Source organism: Hemitrygon akajei, chromosome 15, assembly GCF_048418815.1.
Source record: "Hemitrygon akajei chromosome 15, sHemAka1.3, whole genome shotgun sequence".
Lineage (NCBI taxonomy): Eukaryota > Metazoa > Chordata > Chondrichthyes > Myliobatiformes > Dasyatidae > Hemitrygon > Hemitrygon akajei.
In genome coordinates this window covers 11358331-11374424 of record NC_133138.1, presented here as the reverse complement: position 1 = coordinate 11374424, position 16094 = coordinate 11358331, and the positions used below count along the sequence as shown (strand labels likewise).

Sequence of the window (16094 nt, the reverse complement as noted above, 5' to 3'; positions counted from 1 at the left end):
AATACATAATATATAGATATATATTAAATAGCTAAATTAAATATTTAGTGCAAAAGATTAGAAATAAAGAAGTAGTGAGTTAGTGTTCATGGTTTTAATGTCCATGCAGAAATCAGATGGCAGAGGGGAAGAAGCTGCTCCTGATACACTGAGTGTGTGTCTTGAGGCTTCTGTACCTCCTTCCTGATGGCAGCAATGAGAAAATTGCATATCCTGGATGATGGGGGTCCTTAATGATGGCACTGCATTTTTGAGGCACCGCTCCTTGAAGCTTGGATGCTACAGAGACTAGTGCCCATGATGGAGTTGACTAATTTTACAGTTCTGCAGCTTAATTCAGTCCTGTGCAGCAACACCCCGCCCGTACCAGATGGTGAGCATGTGAAATTATGAGGCCGAGAGGTGTAACAGTGAAGTAATTTTTATTAAGGAGAAATTGAATAAGGAAGGAACCAGGATGATTTCAAATGTATATCCCAATCTAATAGAGGAATAGCTTAGTGCAGACCCTGAAGGAGGAGGGATTAGATGCAACTTTGGTAAGGAAGTTACCGTGTGCCTCTGGAAAGATGTGAAAAGTACAGAAAGCATATGAATTTTTTTAATATGATGGAAGTACAGGTAGTGAGACTAAGAAAGAATTTGGAATAGTGGTTCTTGCCAGTGGTCAGCCAATCAGAGCCTTGATCAAAATAATTCTGTCCCATGAGTGGGCTTTCAGTAGTCTTTCCCTCAAAACTGCAGAGTAACATTGACAACCATGCCCTAGAATTCAATAGCTGACTCAAAAGTATCATGTACTGTGAAAGTTCAAATACATTCTAAAGGTATTAAAAATTAATAATAAAGTGATTGAAAATGTTTTAAAGTATTTGCTTCAGAAATTGAAACACTTAAAACGATTAAAACCTTAAAGAAAATCAATTTAATTACGCATTGCTCCTAGGCATTTATAGCAAATTTCCAACCAACTGTTGGACTCCATAAGGTGCATTATCAGCAGAACACTAGCACTGTGTGGCTAGTAAGTTGAGGATTTCTGTATTCACACAGTAGGGGCATTTACAGGGAGACATTCCAGCTATGGATCAGAAAAGAAGAGCAGTGAAGAGGACTGCTGAGTGATATGAGTTTCCATAGTTAGAAGAATAGAGACGAGATTCTGTGGCCGCAATAGAGATGCCCAGATGGTATGTTGCCTCCCAGGTGCCAGGGTCATGGATATCTTGGACGGGGTGCATGGCATTCTAAAGGGGGGAGGGTGAGCAGCCTGAAGTCTTGATACACACCGGCACCAATGACACAGGTAGGAAACCTGAGGAGGTACGGAAGAGAGACTTCAGGGAGCATGGAAAGCTGAAAAGCAGGAACTCCAGGGTGGTAATTTCTGGATTGCTGCCTGTGTCATGTGCTGGTGAGAGTAAGAATATGGTGATTTGGCAGATGAATGCATGGCTGAGGAACTGGTGCAGGGGTTCCGATGTCTGAATCATTAGGGTCTCTTCTGAGGAAGGGACAACCTGAACAAAAGGGACGGGTTACACCTGAACCTGAGGGGGATCAATATCCTTGTGAGCAGGTTTGCGAGAACCATTCGGGAGGATTTAAGCTAATTTGGGAAGGGGATGGGAAATGGAATGATAGGGCTGAGGATGGGGTAGTTGTTTTATAAACAGAGGCAGTGTGTAGTAAGATTGCTAGCAAGGAGAAGCTGAATGTAGAGCAAGATTGCAGTCAACGGGATGAGTTGCAATGTAAAAAGGGGACAAAATCATAAGGGTGATGAATACAGGACTAATACTCAATGCATGCAGTATACAGATTCTGGAAATGAACTTGTAGCAGTTACAAATCAGCATGTATGATGTTGTGGGCATTACTGAATTGTAGATTATAACTAGGAGCTTAATGTTCAAGGCTACTCATTGTATCAAAAGGACAGTCAGGTAGGCCGAGGGCTGGCATGACTCTGTTGGTAAAAATATAAAATCAAATTGGTAGAAAGAGGTGACATGGGATTGGAAGGTGTGCAGTTGTGGTCAGTAGAGTTGAGAAACTGCAAGATTAAAAAGACTCTGATCGGAGTTATATACAGTCCTTCAAACAGAAGCAAAAATGTGGTCTTCATATTATGATGGGACATAGAAAATACACGTCAAAAGGACAAAGTTACAATAGTCACGGGGGATTTCAATATGCAGGTAAAACTAGGCTGCTGCTGGATCCCAAGAGGGGAATTTGTAAAATGCATATGAGTTGGCCTTTTAGAGCAGCTCCTGGTTGAGCCCACCAGAGGAATCAGCTGTTCTGGATTGGGTGTTGTGCAATGAACCAGAATAGATTAGAGAGCTTAAGGAATGGATTGTGTATTGTGTAATGAACTTGATTTGCTTAAGGAACTTAAGGTAAATGAACCCTGAAGAGATAGTGATCATAATATGATAGATTTCACCCTGCGGTTTGAGAGGGAGAAAATAAAGTCTGATATATCAGTATTACAGTGGAGTAAAGGGAATTACAGAGGCATGAGAGAGGTGTGGACCAAAATTGATCTGAAAGGGCCACCAGCAGGGATGAAGGCAGCTGAGTTGTGGCTAGAGTTTCTGGGAGCAATTTGGAAGGCACAGCAATGATACATATTCCAAAGAAGAAGTGTTCTAAAGACAGGATAACATGATTATGGTTGACAAAAGAAGTCAAAGCCAACAAAAAGCCAAAGGGAGGACAATAAGTAGAGCAAATATTGGTGGGAAGTTAGAGATTGGGAAGCCTTTAAGAACCAACAAAAGGCAACTAAAAAAGGTCATAAAGAAGGAAAAGATGAAATATGAAGGTAAGCTTGCCAGTAATATCGAAGAGGATACCAGAAGTTCCTTCAGATACATGAAGTGAAATAGAGAGATGAGAGTAGATATTGGATTGCTAGAAAATGACACTGGGGGGTGGTAATGGGGTACAAGAAAATGGCGGATGAACTGAATAAGTGTTTTACATCAGTCTTCTCTGTGGAAGACATCAGCAGAATGCCAGAAGTTTGACAGTGTCGGGGGCAGAAGAGAGCGAAGTTGCCATTACTAGGAAGAAGGTGCTCAGGAAACTGCAAGGTTTGAAGGTAGGTAAGTCACCTGGACCAAATGGTCTACACCCTAGGGTTCTGCAAGTGATGGTTGAAGAGATTGTAGAGGCAGTAGTAATGACCTTTCAAGGAACACTAGATACTGGCATGGCTCTGGAGGACTGGAAAATTGCAAATATCACTCTACTCTTCAACAAGGGAGAGACGTAGAAGAAAGGATATTATAGGCCAGTTAGTCTGACCTCAGTGGTTGGGAAAATGTTGAAATTGATTGTGAAGATGTGGTTTCAGATGCACATGATAAAATAGGTCAAAGTCAGCATGGTTTCCTTAAGGGAAAATCTTGCTTAACAAATCTGCTGGAAATCTTTGAAGAAATAACAAGCAGGATAGAAAAAGGAGAATCTATTGATGTTGTGTACTTGGATTCTCAGAAGCCCTTTGACAAGGTGACACTCGTGAGGCTGCATAACAAGTTAAGAGCCAATGGTATTACAGGAAGGATACTAGCATGGATAGAGCATTGGTTGATTGGCAGGAGGCAAAGTGGGAATAAATGGAGTCTTTTCTGGTTGGCTGCTGGTAACTAGAAGTGTTCCACAGGGGTCTGTCTTCGGACTGCATCTTTTCATCTTATATATCAATTAATTAGATGAGGGAATTGATGGCTTTGTGGCCATGTTTGTGGATGATACAAAGATAAGTGGAGGGGCAGGTAGTGTTGAGGAAGCAGAGAGGATGCAGAAGGTCACAGGCAGATTAGGAGAATGGACAAAGAAGTGGGAAATGGAATACAGTGGGAAGTGTATGGTCAGGTACTTTGCAAGAAAACATAAAAGGGTTGATTATTTTCTAAATGGAGAGAAAATACAATTAAAAAAAACTGAGGTGCAAAGGAACTTGGGAGTTCTGGTGCAGGATTCCCTAACGGTTAACTTGCAGGTTAAGTCAGTGGTGATGAATGCAAACGCAATGTTAACATTCATTTTGGGAGGACTAGAATATAAAAGCAAGGATATAATGTTGAGGCTTTATAAGGCACCGACCGGTGAGGCCTCATTTGGAGAATGTGAGCAGTTTTGGGCCCCTTATCTAAGAAAGAATGTGCTGACATTGGATAGGGTTCAAAGGGGGTTCACAAGAACGATTCCAGGATTGAAAGGCTTATCATATGAGGAGCATTTTATGGCTCTGGGCCTGCACTCATTGGAGTTCAGGGGATTGAGATGGGATCTCATTGAAACATATCGAATGTTGAAAGGCCTCAATAGAGGATATTGTGAATGTGGTGAGAATGTTTTCTATGGTGGGAGAGTCTAAGACCAGAGGACACAGCCTCAGAATAGAGCGGCATCCTTTTAGAATGCAGATGAGGAGGCCTTTCTTTAGCCAGTGAATCTGTGACATTTGTTACCACAGGTGGCTTTAGAGGCCAAGTCACTGGGTATACTTAAGGCAGAGTTCATTAGACCTTTGATTAGTCAAGGCATGAAGAGGTACGGGAGAAAGCAGGAGACTGAGGCTGAGAGGGACCCAGTTTCAATGGATTAGCAATAATAAAATGGCAGAGCAGACTCAATGGGATAAATTGCCTATTTCTGCTCCTATATCTTATAGTCTATTCAGCACAGACAGTTGGTTTAGTTTTCTTTCATAAATTCTTTATTTTCTTATAAGTGTCTGCAAGAAATGAATCTCAAGGTAGTATATATGGTGACATTTAACAATATTGATAATAAATTTACTTTGAACTTTGGAAGCTCAGTAAATCTACCATTCACACAAAATGCTGGTGGAACACAGCAGGCTAGGCAGCATCTATAGGGAGAAGCACTGTCGACGTTTCAGGCCGAGACCCTTCGTCAGGACTAACTGAAAGGAAAGATAGTAAGAGATTTGAAAGTAGTGGGGGGAGGGGGAAATGCAAAATGATAGGAGAAGACCAGAGCAGGTGGGATGAAGCTAAGAGTTGGAAAGGTGATTGGCGAAAGTAATACAGAGCTGGAGAAGGGAAAGGATCATGGGACGGGAGGCCTCAGGAGAAAGAAAGGAGGCGGGGGACGGGGGGAGGAGCACCAGAGGGAGATGGAGAACAGGCAAACAACTAAATATGTCAGAGATGGGGTAAGAAGGGGAGGAGGGGCATTAATGGAAGTTAGAGAAGTCAATGTTCATGCCATCAGGTTGGAGGCTACCCAGCCGCTATATAAGGTGTTGTTCAACTTTTAAATCTACCATTGCTTGATTTGCAAAGTTTTCAATGATAAACAGTTGTGGATTAGTTTAATAGATTCTCCATAGGTTTCAATCTATGTATTTTTCACCATTGTGGATTTAGAGGACTAAAGATTTTTTTTTTTAAATTCCCCTTCCTTAGCATTAAAGTCTTTTCTCCTCTTGATCGCTTGCTAATAGTGCACTTGAATGGTCATCACTTGGTAACTCGAGCAAGTTGTTGATGTCAACCCACATAATTTAATGGATTCAGTCCGGTTGGAGAGAGACATTCCAAATGTTTCAGTGAAGACAAAAAAGAAGCCTCATCATTTCCATTTCGTCTTTAATTCAGTATGAGAAATGCCCACTCTAGTAAATTAACTGGTGCAGCATTATCTCAGAAGAGAAACCCATTTCCCGATTGGTACTGAGTATATCTATTACAGCATTCAATCCATTATCACTGTAAACTTAAAGCATTCCAATTCGCTTTCGAAGCTGAGATCATCTCCTGGAGAATCAAGGGATATGGGGCTATTAATTGAAATAAAAGAACGTTCTGTAATTAGTAGTATGTATGTAATTAGTTCTGCTACAACAAGTGTATGGGACATTGGAAAAAAAAGTTGAATTTCCCCATGGGGATGAATAAAGTATCTATCTATCTATGTTCATGAAGTGATTGCTTCGCCGAGCAGACTTCGTTTGGTTTACTTTTGATCCCATCGTTTTAGGTCTGAGCAGAAACTAACTCCGCGTCAGCCGAGGGCATCGCTTTGCACAAAGCAGCGGCTCCCGTCCCGGCACGAATGTCCGATGACGCAGGTGATGCAGCACGCGACCGGGTACGTTGATGACGCAGGTGATGCAGCACGCGACCGGGTACGTTGATGACGCAGGTGATGCAGCGCGCGACCGGGTACGTTGATGACGCGCCGGCGCGGGCCGTGGGGCGTGGTCGGACTGGCGTGGAGCCGGGCGGGCCGCTGGGGGCGGGTGTGGCGGCTTGGAAAGCGTGCCCGATTTGGTAAATATGTTTGTCCGCCGAGATTGTATGGTTTCAGCCGGGAAACTGAAGGTGGGAAAGCTTCGTCTATCCTTAAGATGCATGCAGACGTCGAACCAAGTACACCCTGGTTTTATTTTAGAAAACCTATAGTACAATGTTGTTCGCCCTTCGGAGTCGAAGACGACCACGACTTCTGTCAGGTGGAGGGTTTGTGACTGTGGGGTCCGGAGGTGACTGGGCCCTGAAAGCTCGCCCACATGAGGGTAGGTGCTGCAGTGGAAGTGGAGGTAGCTGGAGCCTGAGCCTCTGCATACGCTCCTTTAGTGGTCCTGCTCCACCAGGTTGGGCGGTCCAGAGCAAGCGATTCCCAGCTACTGGGATTGATGCTGAGGTCTTTGAGGGACACTTTGAAACGTTTCTTCTGCCCTCCAACTGAGCGCTTGCCCTGGCTCAGCTCTCCATACAGCAGCTGTTTTGGTAGTCGACTGTCAGACATCCTGACGACATGGCCAGCCCGTCTGGCTTGGGCTTTCTGTAGGAGGGTGTAGACGCTGTGGGTGCTAGCCCGCTCCAGGACCTCCGTGTCTGGGACTTTGTCCTGCCATCGTACGTGGGGAAGTCTGCGGAGGCAGCTCAAGTGGAAGTGGTTGAGCTGTTTAGCGTGTCTGCTGTAGACAGTCCAGGTCTCGCTGGCATAGAGGAGGATGGTGAGAACCACTGCTCAGTAGACCTTCAGCTTGGTGGTAAGGCTGAGTCCTCTCCGCTCCCATACATTCAATACACAATACAGTACAGGCCCTTCGGCCCACAAAGCTGTACCCTTCAGTCCTCAAATAAGGATGCATACTGTCTGGTCAGGAGAGACTGCAAAGTTCCTCTTTGTTTATCCAGGAGAGACCCTAAGTGTTTAGGATTGAGATGGGGAAAATGTTCTGTTTGTGGTGAGACAGAACAAGGGAGTAAGTATTGAAATGACCACATTAACTTCAATGCCAAAGAATGGAAAATGGCGAAACTTCTACCAAAACAGTAAGAATGTACATTGCCGATTTTAAAGGGAAGCTGACGTTTCATATTTGGTTACGTGAAGCGATGTGGAAGTAAGATTATCTGGAGCACTAAGGACAAGGAGGATTAATTGATTTAAATGTTTTTGTGGTTGCAAAACTGAATTTATCTGCTATAGCTGTACATACCTTATTTTGTAGTGTGTCTGATGAATATCATATGGCAACCCCACATCTATCAATATCTGTTATTGACTCATGATCATTGAAATAAACAATTGCTTTCCATAACCAAAACACTGGGCTCAAGGAAATTGAATGTCACAGAACATGAAAGAATGCAATAGTAGACTTCACAAAACTTGGATAATTACATGCAGGATACTAAGTCATGCAGATGTGACAGAAATTCCCTCGTTTTTTTTGCTCAACTTGCTATCTAATAGGAAGTGCTGCTTGTAAGATTAAAAACAGATTGAAGTAAACTAACAGTTTTAGTCTCTGGTAGTAAATGGAAGTCACTCTTCGTTCTTAAAAGCAGTAATTGGCTTAAAATTGAAAAAAGTACCCTATGGGATAGCTTTGCAATCAAGCTCTGTGAGAAGTCAGATGCTAGTCATTGTGCCTGTTTTGTTATTGCTCGATCATAGAGTATAAGAAATGGATTGTTTGGTTTGTTTCAAACAGACAAACTGACTCTTAAGTTGCTTAGTTCAAGGAAGCTTGCAGAATCAATGGATAATATTATTTAGTATCAATAACTGATGTATTTATAGTTGAAAAGGTTTAATGTGCTCAGAATGTTAGCTTTACAGAATTTATTGCTAAGGGCTATGTCTCCAAAAGTGTTTTTCGAGCACTTGTGTTAAGAAGACATTTGAGGAAATTTCATATGCTTGTGAAGTCACGCAAGTGGGAGAGAAACTGCATAAATGCAGAGAGCAATTCAGGATTATTAGGAATGGAGTGAAGAACATCAGGCAGCATGGAAGAAACACGGTGAGCAAGAATTCAATCATCCAGCTTTGGTTTCTGTGACAGACAATTTGTTTTTCTGCAACTTGTTGGTGGCTTTTTAGTTTTTGGAATTGTACCTGAGTTTTGGAATTTAAGAAATACTTTTTAAAAAGTGGTTTATCCTTTAAGTTTAAGAAATCCTTAACACTTTGTGTTTTAGAAACGATTTATAATTTGAAAATGTTTTATGTTTCAAGATGTAAGGTAATGATACAATGATTCATGATAAGATAGAAATTCTCTGAGATTTGGAAATGCTTAAGATAGAACTCTGAGTTTTAAATGTGTATTACGAACATGCGGATTTAAATGTGTGTCTCTGTAAAGAAATGAACTGTGTTTTAAACTACTTTGTTAGCTGGAAGAGGGGACCCATCGCTCTAATAGTGGGTGTTGGCAACTAAACTTGCCATGGGGATTAAATGCAGAAGTAGCTTTTGAAGATTGGCTAGTTACAGTATAATCTTCCTTTAGATAGTGAGAGTACTCATGGTTATGTATATTGGCTAAGTCTTAAAGCCTTTGAGTTTATAACTTCTCAGTCAGTAAACCCAATATCATCACACAGGGATCCTAAATTAGAACCCTGAAATATCCTTTGTTTGTTGTCTATTCTTATTGACCCTTTTAACCAAATAAATAACTCCCACTTTCTTTTTTTTTAAAAATCGTTGAACCTTGCAAGCTGTATTTCTTTGGCAGTGCTTGATTCTTCACATTCTTTAAGTGTTATTACCACCAAAATTCACTTTTTTTTCAACAATCACATTTGAACTTAGCTTGCTGTTCTTCCCAAAGCACCGAAATGAAAGAAAAGAGACAAGCACTGTTCTCTGTGATCAGACTGGGTTTTATGCTTCCTCAAACTCTTAGCACCATCCTGGTTTTCAGCTCCATAGGATTGTCTTTGCTTACTTCACTTTCATCTGTCCAATAGCAATGAGGAGGTCTTAACCGTTGGATTCTTTTCCTGCTCCAACAGTATCTTAATAAAAATTTCTTGAGTTTTCAGCTTTGCTTCACCCATTCACTATTCCATCAAGCACAAACATTTGTTCTTCCAAACATCAGAACTCTGTTCACGGATTCCCCCCACCACTAAAATAGACAGGGTGGGGGGGGGGGGAGGAATAGGAAGTATCACAAAAGAAGATACCGAAAGGGGTGTCAAAAGTTTGGTAAATAATTGGATGTTAGAGAAATGATGCAGTTTAGAGAACTAAGATAAATAAGGAAACAGGCGGCAATGAGGTGAAGGTGTGTGGGGTTGGAGGCTGATCGTGTTTGATATTGGTAACATATAAAAGTCAGAAACATAAGAACGGGTTTGGAATAAGCACAAAATGATCTTGCTTCTGAACCAATAGTAATGCCAATTTATTGGACTTGCATGTGACGTTGTTGCCTTTTTGGTATAGTTTTTGCAATAACTATCCAACCTGGGAAATCATGAAAGAAAATGTTCCATGAGCTTATGAAGGAAAAGCTATTTTATACAAATTCCATACCCACAATGACTGGCCTCATATTCTTTCTCAGCCTGTGTTTGCCTTAGAATTAACCAGAATTGTCTTAACCAATGTCTCTTCAATCCTGAAGTTAGTTGTAATCCTACTGTAAGGAATATCTGTTGACATGTTCACAGTATCAGTTGATCTGCCTATATGCCAACATGACCTCCTCCCCACCAACTCTTAAGAAACTCATTCAAACTCTTCAAACTCTGAATATGTATTCACTTGGATATTCTGCTGCTGGCTGAATTACCTTTCCGCCATCCTTTCATTAAACTCTGCTGTTTGTTTCCAATTTTAGGAAGTCTAATTTGTCCTTTGTTCTCCATGGCATCTTGTATTGCGTTTTTCTGCAGTGTGTCAGATGAAAAGTTCTTAACCTTGTCTCTAATCTGTTCTGCTATCATAATCTTGTCAAAACTAACCAATAAATTCCAAGACTTTGGCCTCAATACTTCGTTGTGCAATTGGATACTGGATTTCCTTACTTGAAGACCCCAGTCAGTTCAGATTGGCAAAAACATCTCCTCTATGATCTCCATTAGCACAGGTGCACCACAGGGCTGTGTACTTAGCCCTCTGCATAGCTCCAATACCGTACTCAAGTTTGCTGATGACACCAGTGTTGTGGATCGAATCAAAGGAGGGAATGAAACAGCATACAGTGGAGAGATTGAAAATTTGGCTTAGTGGTGTCATAAGAACAACCTCTTACTCAATGTCAGGAAGACCAAGCAACTGGTTGTATACTTCAGGAGAGGGAAACCAGAGGTCCATGAGCCAGTCCTCATCGGAGGATCAGAGGTTAGCAACTTTAAATTCCTGGGTGTTACTCTTCAGAGTATCTGTCCCGGACCCAGAACATAAGTGCAATTGCAAAGAAAGCACAGCAACACCTCTGCTTCCTTAGGAGATGTGGATATTTGGCATGACATCTAAAACCTTAACAAACTTATATAGATGTGTCATATAGAGTGTATTGACAGGCTGCATTGCGGTCTGCTATGGAAACACCAATACCTTTGAAAAGAAGATCCTACAAACAGGTATTTGATTCAGCCTAGTACATCATGGGCAAATCCCTCCCAACTATTGAGCACAACTACATGGAATGCTATTGTAGGAAAGCAGCATCCATCATCAGAGATCTCCACCACCCAGGCCATGTTCTTTTCTTGCTACTGCCATCAGGTAGAAGGTACAAGAGCCTCAGAAGTCACACCACCAGGTTCAAGAGCAGTTACGACCCCTCAACCATCAAACTCTTAAACAAAAGGGGATAACTACACTCATTTGTTCATCCATTGAGATGGTCCCACAACCAATGATCTCACTTTAAGGTCTCTTCATCTCATTATCTCATGTTCTTGTTATTTTTTGCTATTTATTTATATTTGCACAGTTTGTAGTCTTCTGCATTCCTTTTGATCTTTCGTTGATTCTGTTATAGTTACTATTCTGTAAATCTGCTGAGTATGCCTGCAGGAAAATGAATCTCATGGTTGTATATGGTGACATATATGTCTTTGATAATAAAATTTACTTTGAACTTGTGAATGGTGGTTTTTCCTGCCATTGATGTCCTGTTTGAATAATTTACTCTGCAAAATGTTTCTTTGCTTTAGTACTTGCTGCAGTGTTCATTTTTAATCAAGCTTTTGGTCATTCTTCTAGAGAGCTCAATTTTTTTGGCTATGCTTCTGCATTTCATTTTTGACTCAGCATCCAATTTATGGTGCTGTGATGTATTCTTGTAAAAGGTCCAAAATCATTGTCATTTATCCTTATTCATGGTCATTGATTAATTATGGTTGAGCTAGCAAGTTTTTATAGTTTCCTATTTCTGATTTTTACATGTTGTCTCTCAAGAAGTTCAAAAATAAGGTGAGGTACAGAAGGACTGGAAATCTCAAGAGTTGCACCTAAGCTGCCAACCTTGCAGAATAAATGGTATACATAGTTTACTTATTTCTTTGAAATATCTAGGGACTAATTTTATTTCTTCATCTGCAGGAACAATAATGCCTCATATTAAAGTTAAATCAAAATGGAATGGCATAGAAGCAAATACACAGACGAACCGGTGTTCCTCCCCTTATCATGATGGCAGAAAGAGAAGTAATGTTATTGATATTATATACGTATTTACAATATTGTAGATAATAATAGTTATTCATCTGTGATTTACTCTCATTCTAGAGTGATGTATTGATGCTGAAGGTATTGCTTAATGGGCACTCAAATCAGTATTAACAATAAATGCTGAAGTAATACTTCATCCTATTGATTTTTGTCCATTTTACCATTTCAATTAACATTTAAGAGTTAGTGCACTTTTTCTTCCACTGCCTACTAGTTTGGAGGTAATTCTATCTCATTCATACCACCATTGTTTCAAAAATAAATTGGTTAACTCACACAAAATATACTCAATGATATAATTTAGCCATTGATCCAGTGCAGCGTGTACTTTTTTGCAGTTATCTGGATTAAAGATCTTTTCCCAGTCTGTCTTATTTATCATAGCCAATATGTTTGAATGTCATGACCAATGACAGGAAGTTAATGGGCTATTCATTGCCATTGCTTTAAATTCATTTGGTGACCTGGAGACAAATGCAATATCTGTTTGATTTCATTTCTGTTTTGCACTATACAGTTTACCATCTTTAATTGTTAAAAATATGACACCACACAACATAATAAAACATTAATGGAGAAATAAACCAGCATTTTGCTGGTGTGAGATTAAGAGTAATCAAATTGGTTGGCCATTACATAGCCTACTCAAATTTTCTTTCCACTGTTTTCACTGAAAGTAAAATTTCTAGCAGCGTGTATACCAGGCAGCCACTCTGCCATTGTCCTTGCATTCTTCCCACCAACACCTCTTACTAAAATTAGATTTTATCTCACTATCCATTTTCTTTCTAATAAAAATATTACATTGATAGCAGATAGCAATATGCTTCTATCTAATTGTACAAGATTTTACTTTTACTTTAAAAGTGGTGAATGCAGATCCAAAGCCAAGCTCAAATTTAGAGGAATTGTCAATGATTTATGAAGAAGTTTCCAAATTATCTGCAACTGATAAACCAGTTCCTGGTGGTCACAGGTTAGTGTGTTTGTGAGTTTTATGAGATGGCAAGTTTCAGAAGGAAATTTAATGTATTTTAAAATGGTTGCAATTCAAAAAAATTTACTCAAATTTAGTAAGTTTTAGGAGTTGTTTATTTTGTGAAGGCCTGAAATATAATTGTATGGAAGAAAGCCTTGCTACGACTGTTCATGTGGGTCTGTTTTGGTCACATTATTTTCATTGCAGGCAGTTCACAGAAAATTCATTAGATTAATTACTGACAAAGGGAGCTGACATGAGTAAAGATTAGGTCCAGAAAAATCAAAAAATGAGCGAGGACCTTATTGAAACATAACACTTTGAGAGGGATGCTATTAAGAGCTTCCCCTCATGAGACAATTTAAAGTTACTGATTAAAATTTCAGATTAAGAGATTCCTCATTTATTACAAAATAACAGAATTTCTGGTGATTATTTTTGTTTTTACCCAGAGAGCTCTAAAGGCTGAATCATTTACCATTTTTAAGGATGAAGTGGAAAAAAGTCTTTCAGAGTTGAGGTTTATGGGAACCAGCCAGGAAAGAGAAGTTGAGATCAAGATCAGTCAGCCAAAATCTACCGTAGATTCCGGATTTTAAGCCGCTACTTTTTTCCCACATTTTGAACAGCTTTGAACTTTGCGGCCTTTAATACGGAGCGGCTAATGTATTATTTTTTTTCATGCCGCCGAAAACATTTTGCCTCGTAACAGTAGACCAATAAAATTGATGAGTAGTTCACAGAGGTCCAATGAAATTGTACGATAAATCAAGCGCACTTTCACAATTAAATTATTGTAAATCAGTCATTTGTACTCACCCTCATCAACATGGAAAACACTCGAAGAAAAGCATTGTGCTGCCTTTATGGCAGTTATTTAGTTTATAATATTTTCGCTTAGTAATTCATTTGTTAGTTAAAGTTAGAAGTGTTTTAACTATATTTGTTTTCTGTACTACATCGCGGGATGCTATGACGTCACACCCGGTTTCGCCGCGTCTTGTGGGATACCAGTTTGCGATAAACGGGAAGGCGGGGGGCGAGCGGCGGAGCGAAAACGCTGCTTTTAAGTTAAAGGCGATCAATAACTTTTCCTGGTAGGCTGCAGTGTATATATTTTTTACCAGTCGTTAGGAGATATTGGAATGTTGTTCAGTAAAGAAGTATACGCAACGTGTATTTAAAAGTAGCCGCGTTACAGGCACGGTTCGAAAAAAAGCATTTGCAATATGTATTTGTTTATGTTACCATATGGATTTAATTAAAAGTTAAAAAATCCTCACGTGTAATATCTTTCTGTGTAAATATCTCATATTACAACGTGGGACACCTGCGGCCGAAAATCCGGTGCGGCCTGTACAAGTAAAAAATTGATTTTATTTCTAAAATTAGAGCCAGCGGCTTTTAATCAGGTGCGCTCTGTAGTCCGGAATCTACGGTAATTGAATGGCAGAACCAACTTATTAGCCAAATAGTTAATTCATTATCTTACATGCATTCTTAAATCCTGGTACAATGGAATTGTATGCTTACTGGCTCCAGAAGCTGAGCTTTTTCAAGCTAGTAAGGGTGGTGATGTTATGCTGTGGTGATCTCTGCTGCATGTCAGCTTTCATTCACCACCATGATCACATGACTGGACATGAGTCTATTATTTCCCAGATGTTCACTGACCTAATTTCATCTGGAGATCTTCCCTTCGTACCCTCTACCCTCATAGGATCTTAACCTTGAGCATCCTGCCTTTTTACAGACAGTAGATACATATTTCAAATCTCTATTTGCCTATATTTAGCTATCTTGGCTGTATTCTTTCTCCAGTCTTTAGTTAATTCTACTATCGGATACATCTTCCTCCTTCGTTTTCTGCATTCTGAAACTTTTTTCCCTCTATTCCTTCTGAAACTCCTTTTCGTGGCTCTATCCCATTCAGGGGATGCAGCACTGTGTTTTAACCTTGCTCAGTTTCATTATCATCTTTGTAATCTTTCTGGTTGATGCAGCAATTCACTTGCAGATTTCTAATTTATGATGGTGTCCCACATATCACTGGGGGTGCATTCCCAGGAATGAGAGGATAATAGAATCTGTTGAAAGAGGTCGTTTTAGTGTTATAACTTGAGAGATGCATCATTGACAGATGTGCCATGGACCAGGTGTAATCTCTTATCCTACTTGCTGCCATGTGTTGCTCTATTAGGAATCTGGTGCAAATCCACCATTCTTCCTGCTTCTTGGTGTAAAGAAGTTGTGCATGATTGATACTGCATTGCAGACTGGGACGAGCAGTGTGGCGGCTTAGCACTGAGAGGATGAGCTCAGACCTGCTTCTTGGCAAGTGGGGACAGGAAGTACTTTCTTCATTTATTAAAGGCTAACGAGGATTGTAATCTTTTCTCTTCACCTGTTGTACGTCATGGAAGCTGCTTTCTTTCCTTTGGTCATTCTCTTTAGCCCAGAGGTTTTAAATGTTAACAAATTTAGTTGAGAGGAATGGCATTTTAAGGTACTTTGGCATATGTTCCTGTGAACGAAGAAAAGGTGCAATAGGTAATTTCTAAGTGGGCTCTTAGTGGCCTCCTCTACATTAGAGAAACAAATTATCCCTGATCCCTAATATTATATATAGGACTTGTATATTGCAAACTTCTATATTTTGTCAAAATGTGGAGAAAAATATACCATGTCTCTTTGTTCTTAAGGCATTTAGCTCAATTAGCAACAGCACAACAAAAAACTTTAAATAAAAAAAGAGGAATTAAGCCTTTTTGGAACAGAAGCCCAAGTCTTCAACAGTGGAAGGTATTTTACTGCATTAAATCATAAATTTGTTTAATTTTTGTTTGAGTGGTAATTTAAGGAGCCAATTATCATTCGGCTTAGTTTCTTCAGCTTATTTTAACAGAAATGTTGCTGTAAGTTCTCCCTCCCCCGCCCCCTGGGCATTTAAATGTAATTCTTTGATATCAGGAATGCAACTTTTTGTCACTTGTGAATTGTTAATTTTGGCAAAGCCCATTTTAAATTGCTATTCTAATTCAATTTCTATCAATATTCTATTTGGGTAGAATAGCCTGGGTGCGAAAGCAGACTATTACAATTTTAATTAACATTATCTTAACATTATTCCATG

General features: G+C 39.9%; 1 protein-coding gene across 1 annotated transcript in view; it reads left to right on the top strand.

Moving 5' to 3' along the window:
• Positions 1-6220: 6220 nt before the first annotated feature.
• The window catches only part of LOC140739538 (uncharacterized), a 51408-nt gene continuing 41534 nt past the window's right edge, over positions 6221-16094 (top strand). Inside the window, exons 1-4 of the mRNA XM_073067938.1 lie at positions 6221-6320; positions 11854-11958; positions 12850-12958; positions 15664-15763. Of these exons, the coding sequence (XP_072924039.1) occupies positions 6221-6320; positions 11854-11958; positions 12850-12958; positions 15664-15763 (414 nt within the window). The remainder of the gene's footprint in view (positions 6321-11853; positions 11959-12849; positions 12959-15663; positions 15764-16094) is intronic.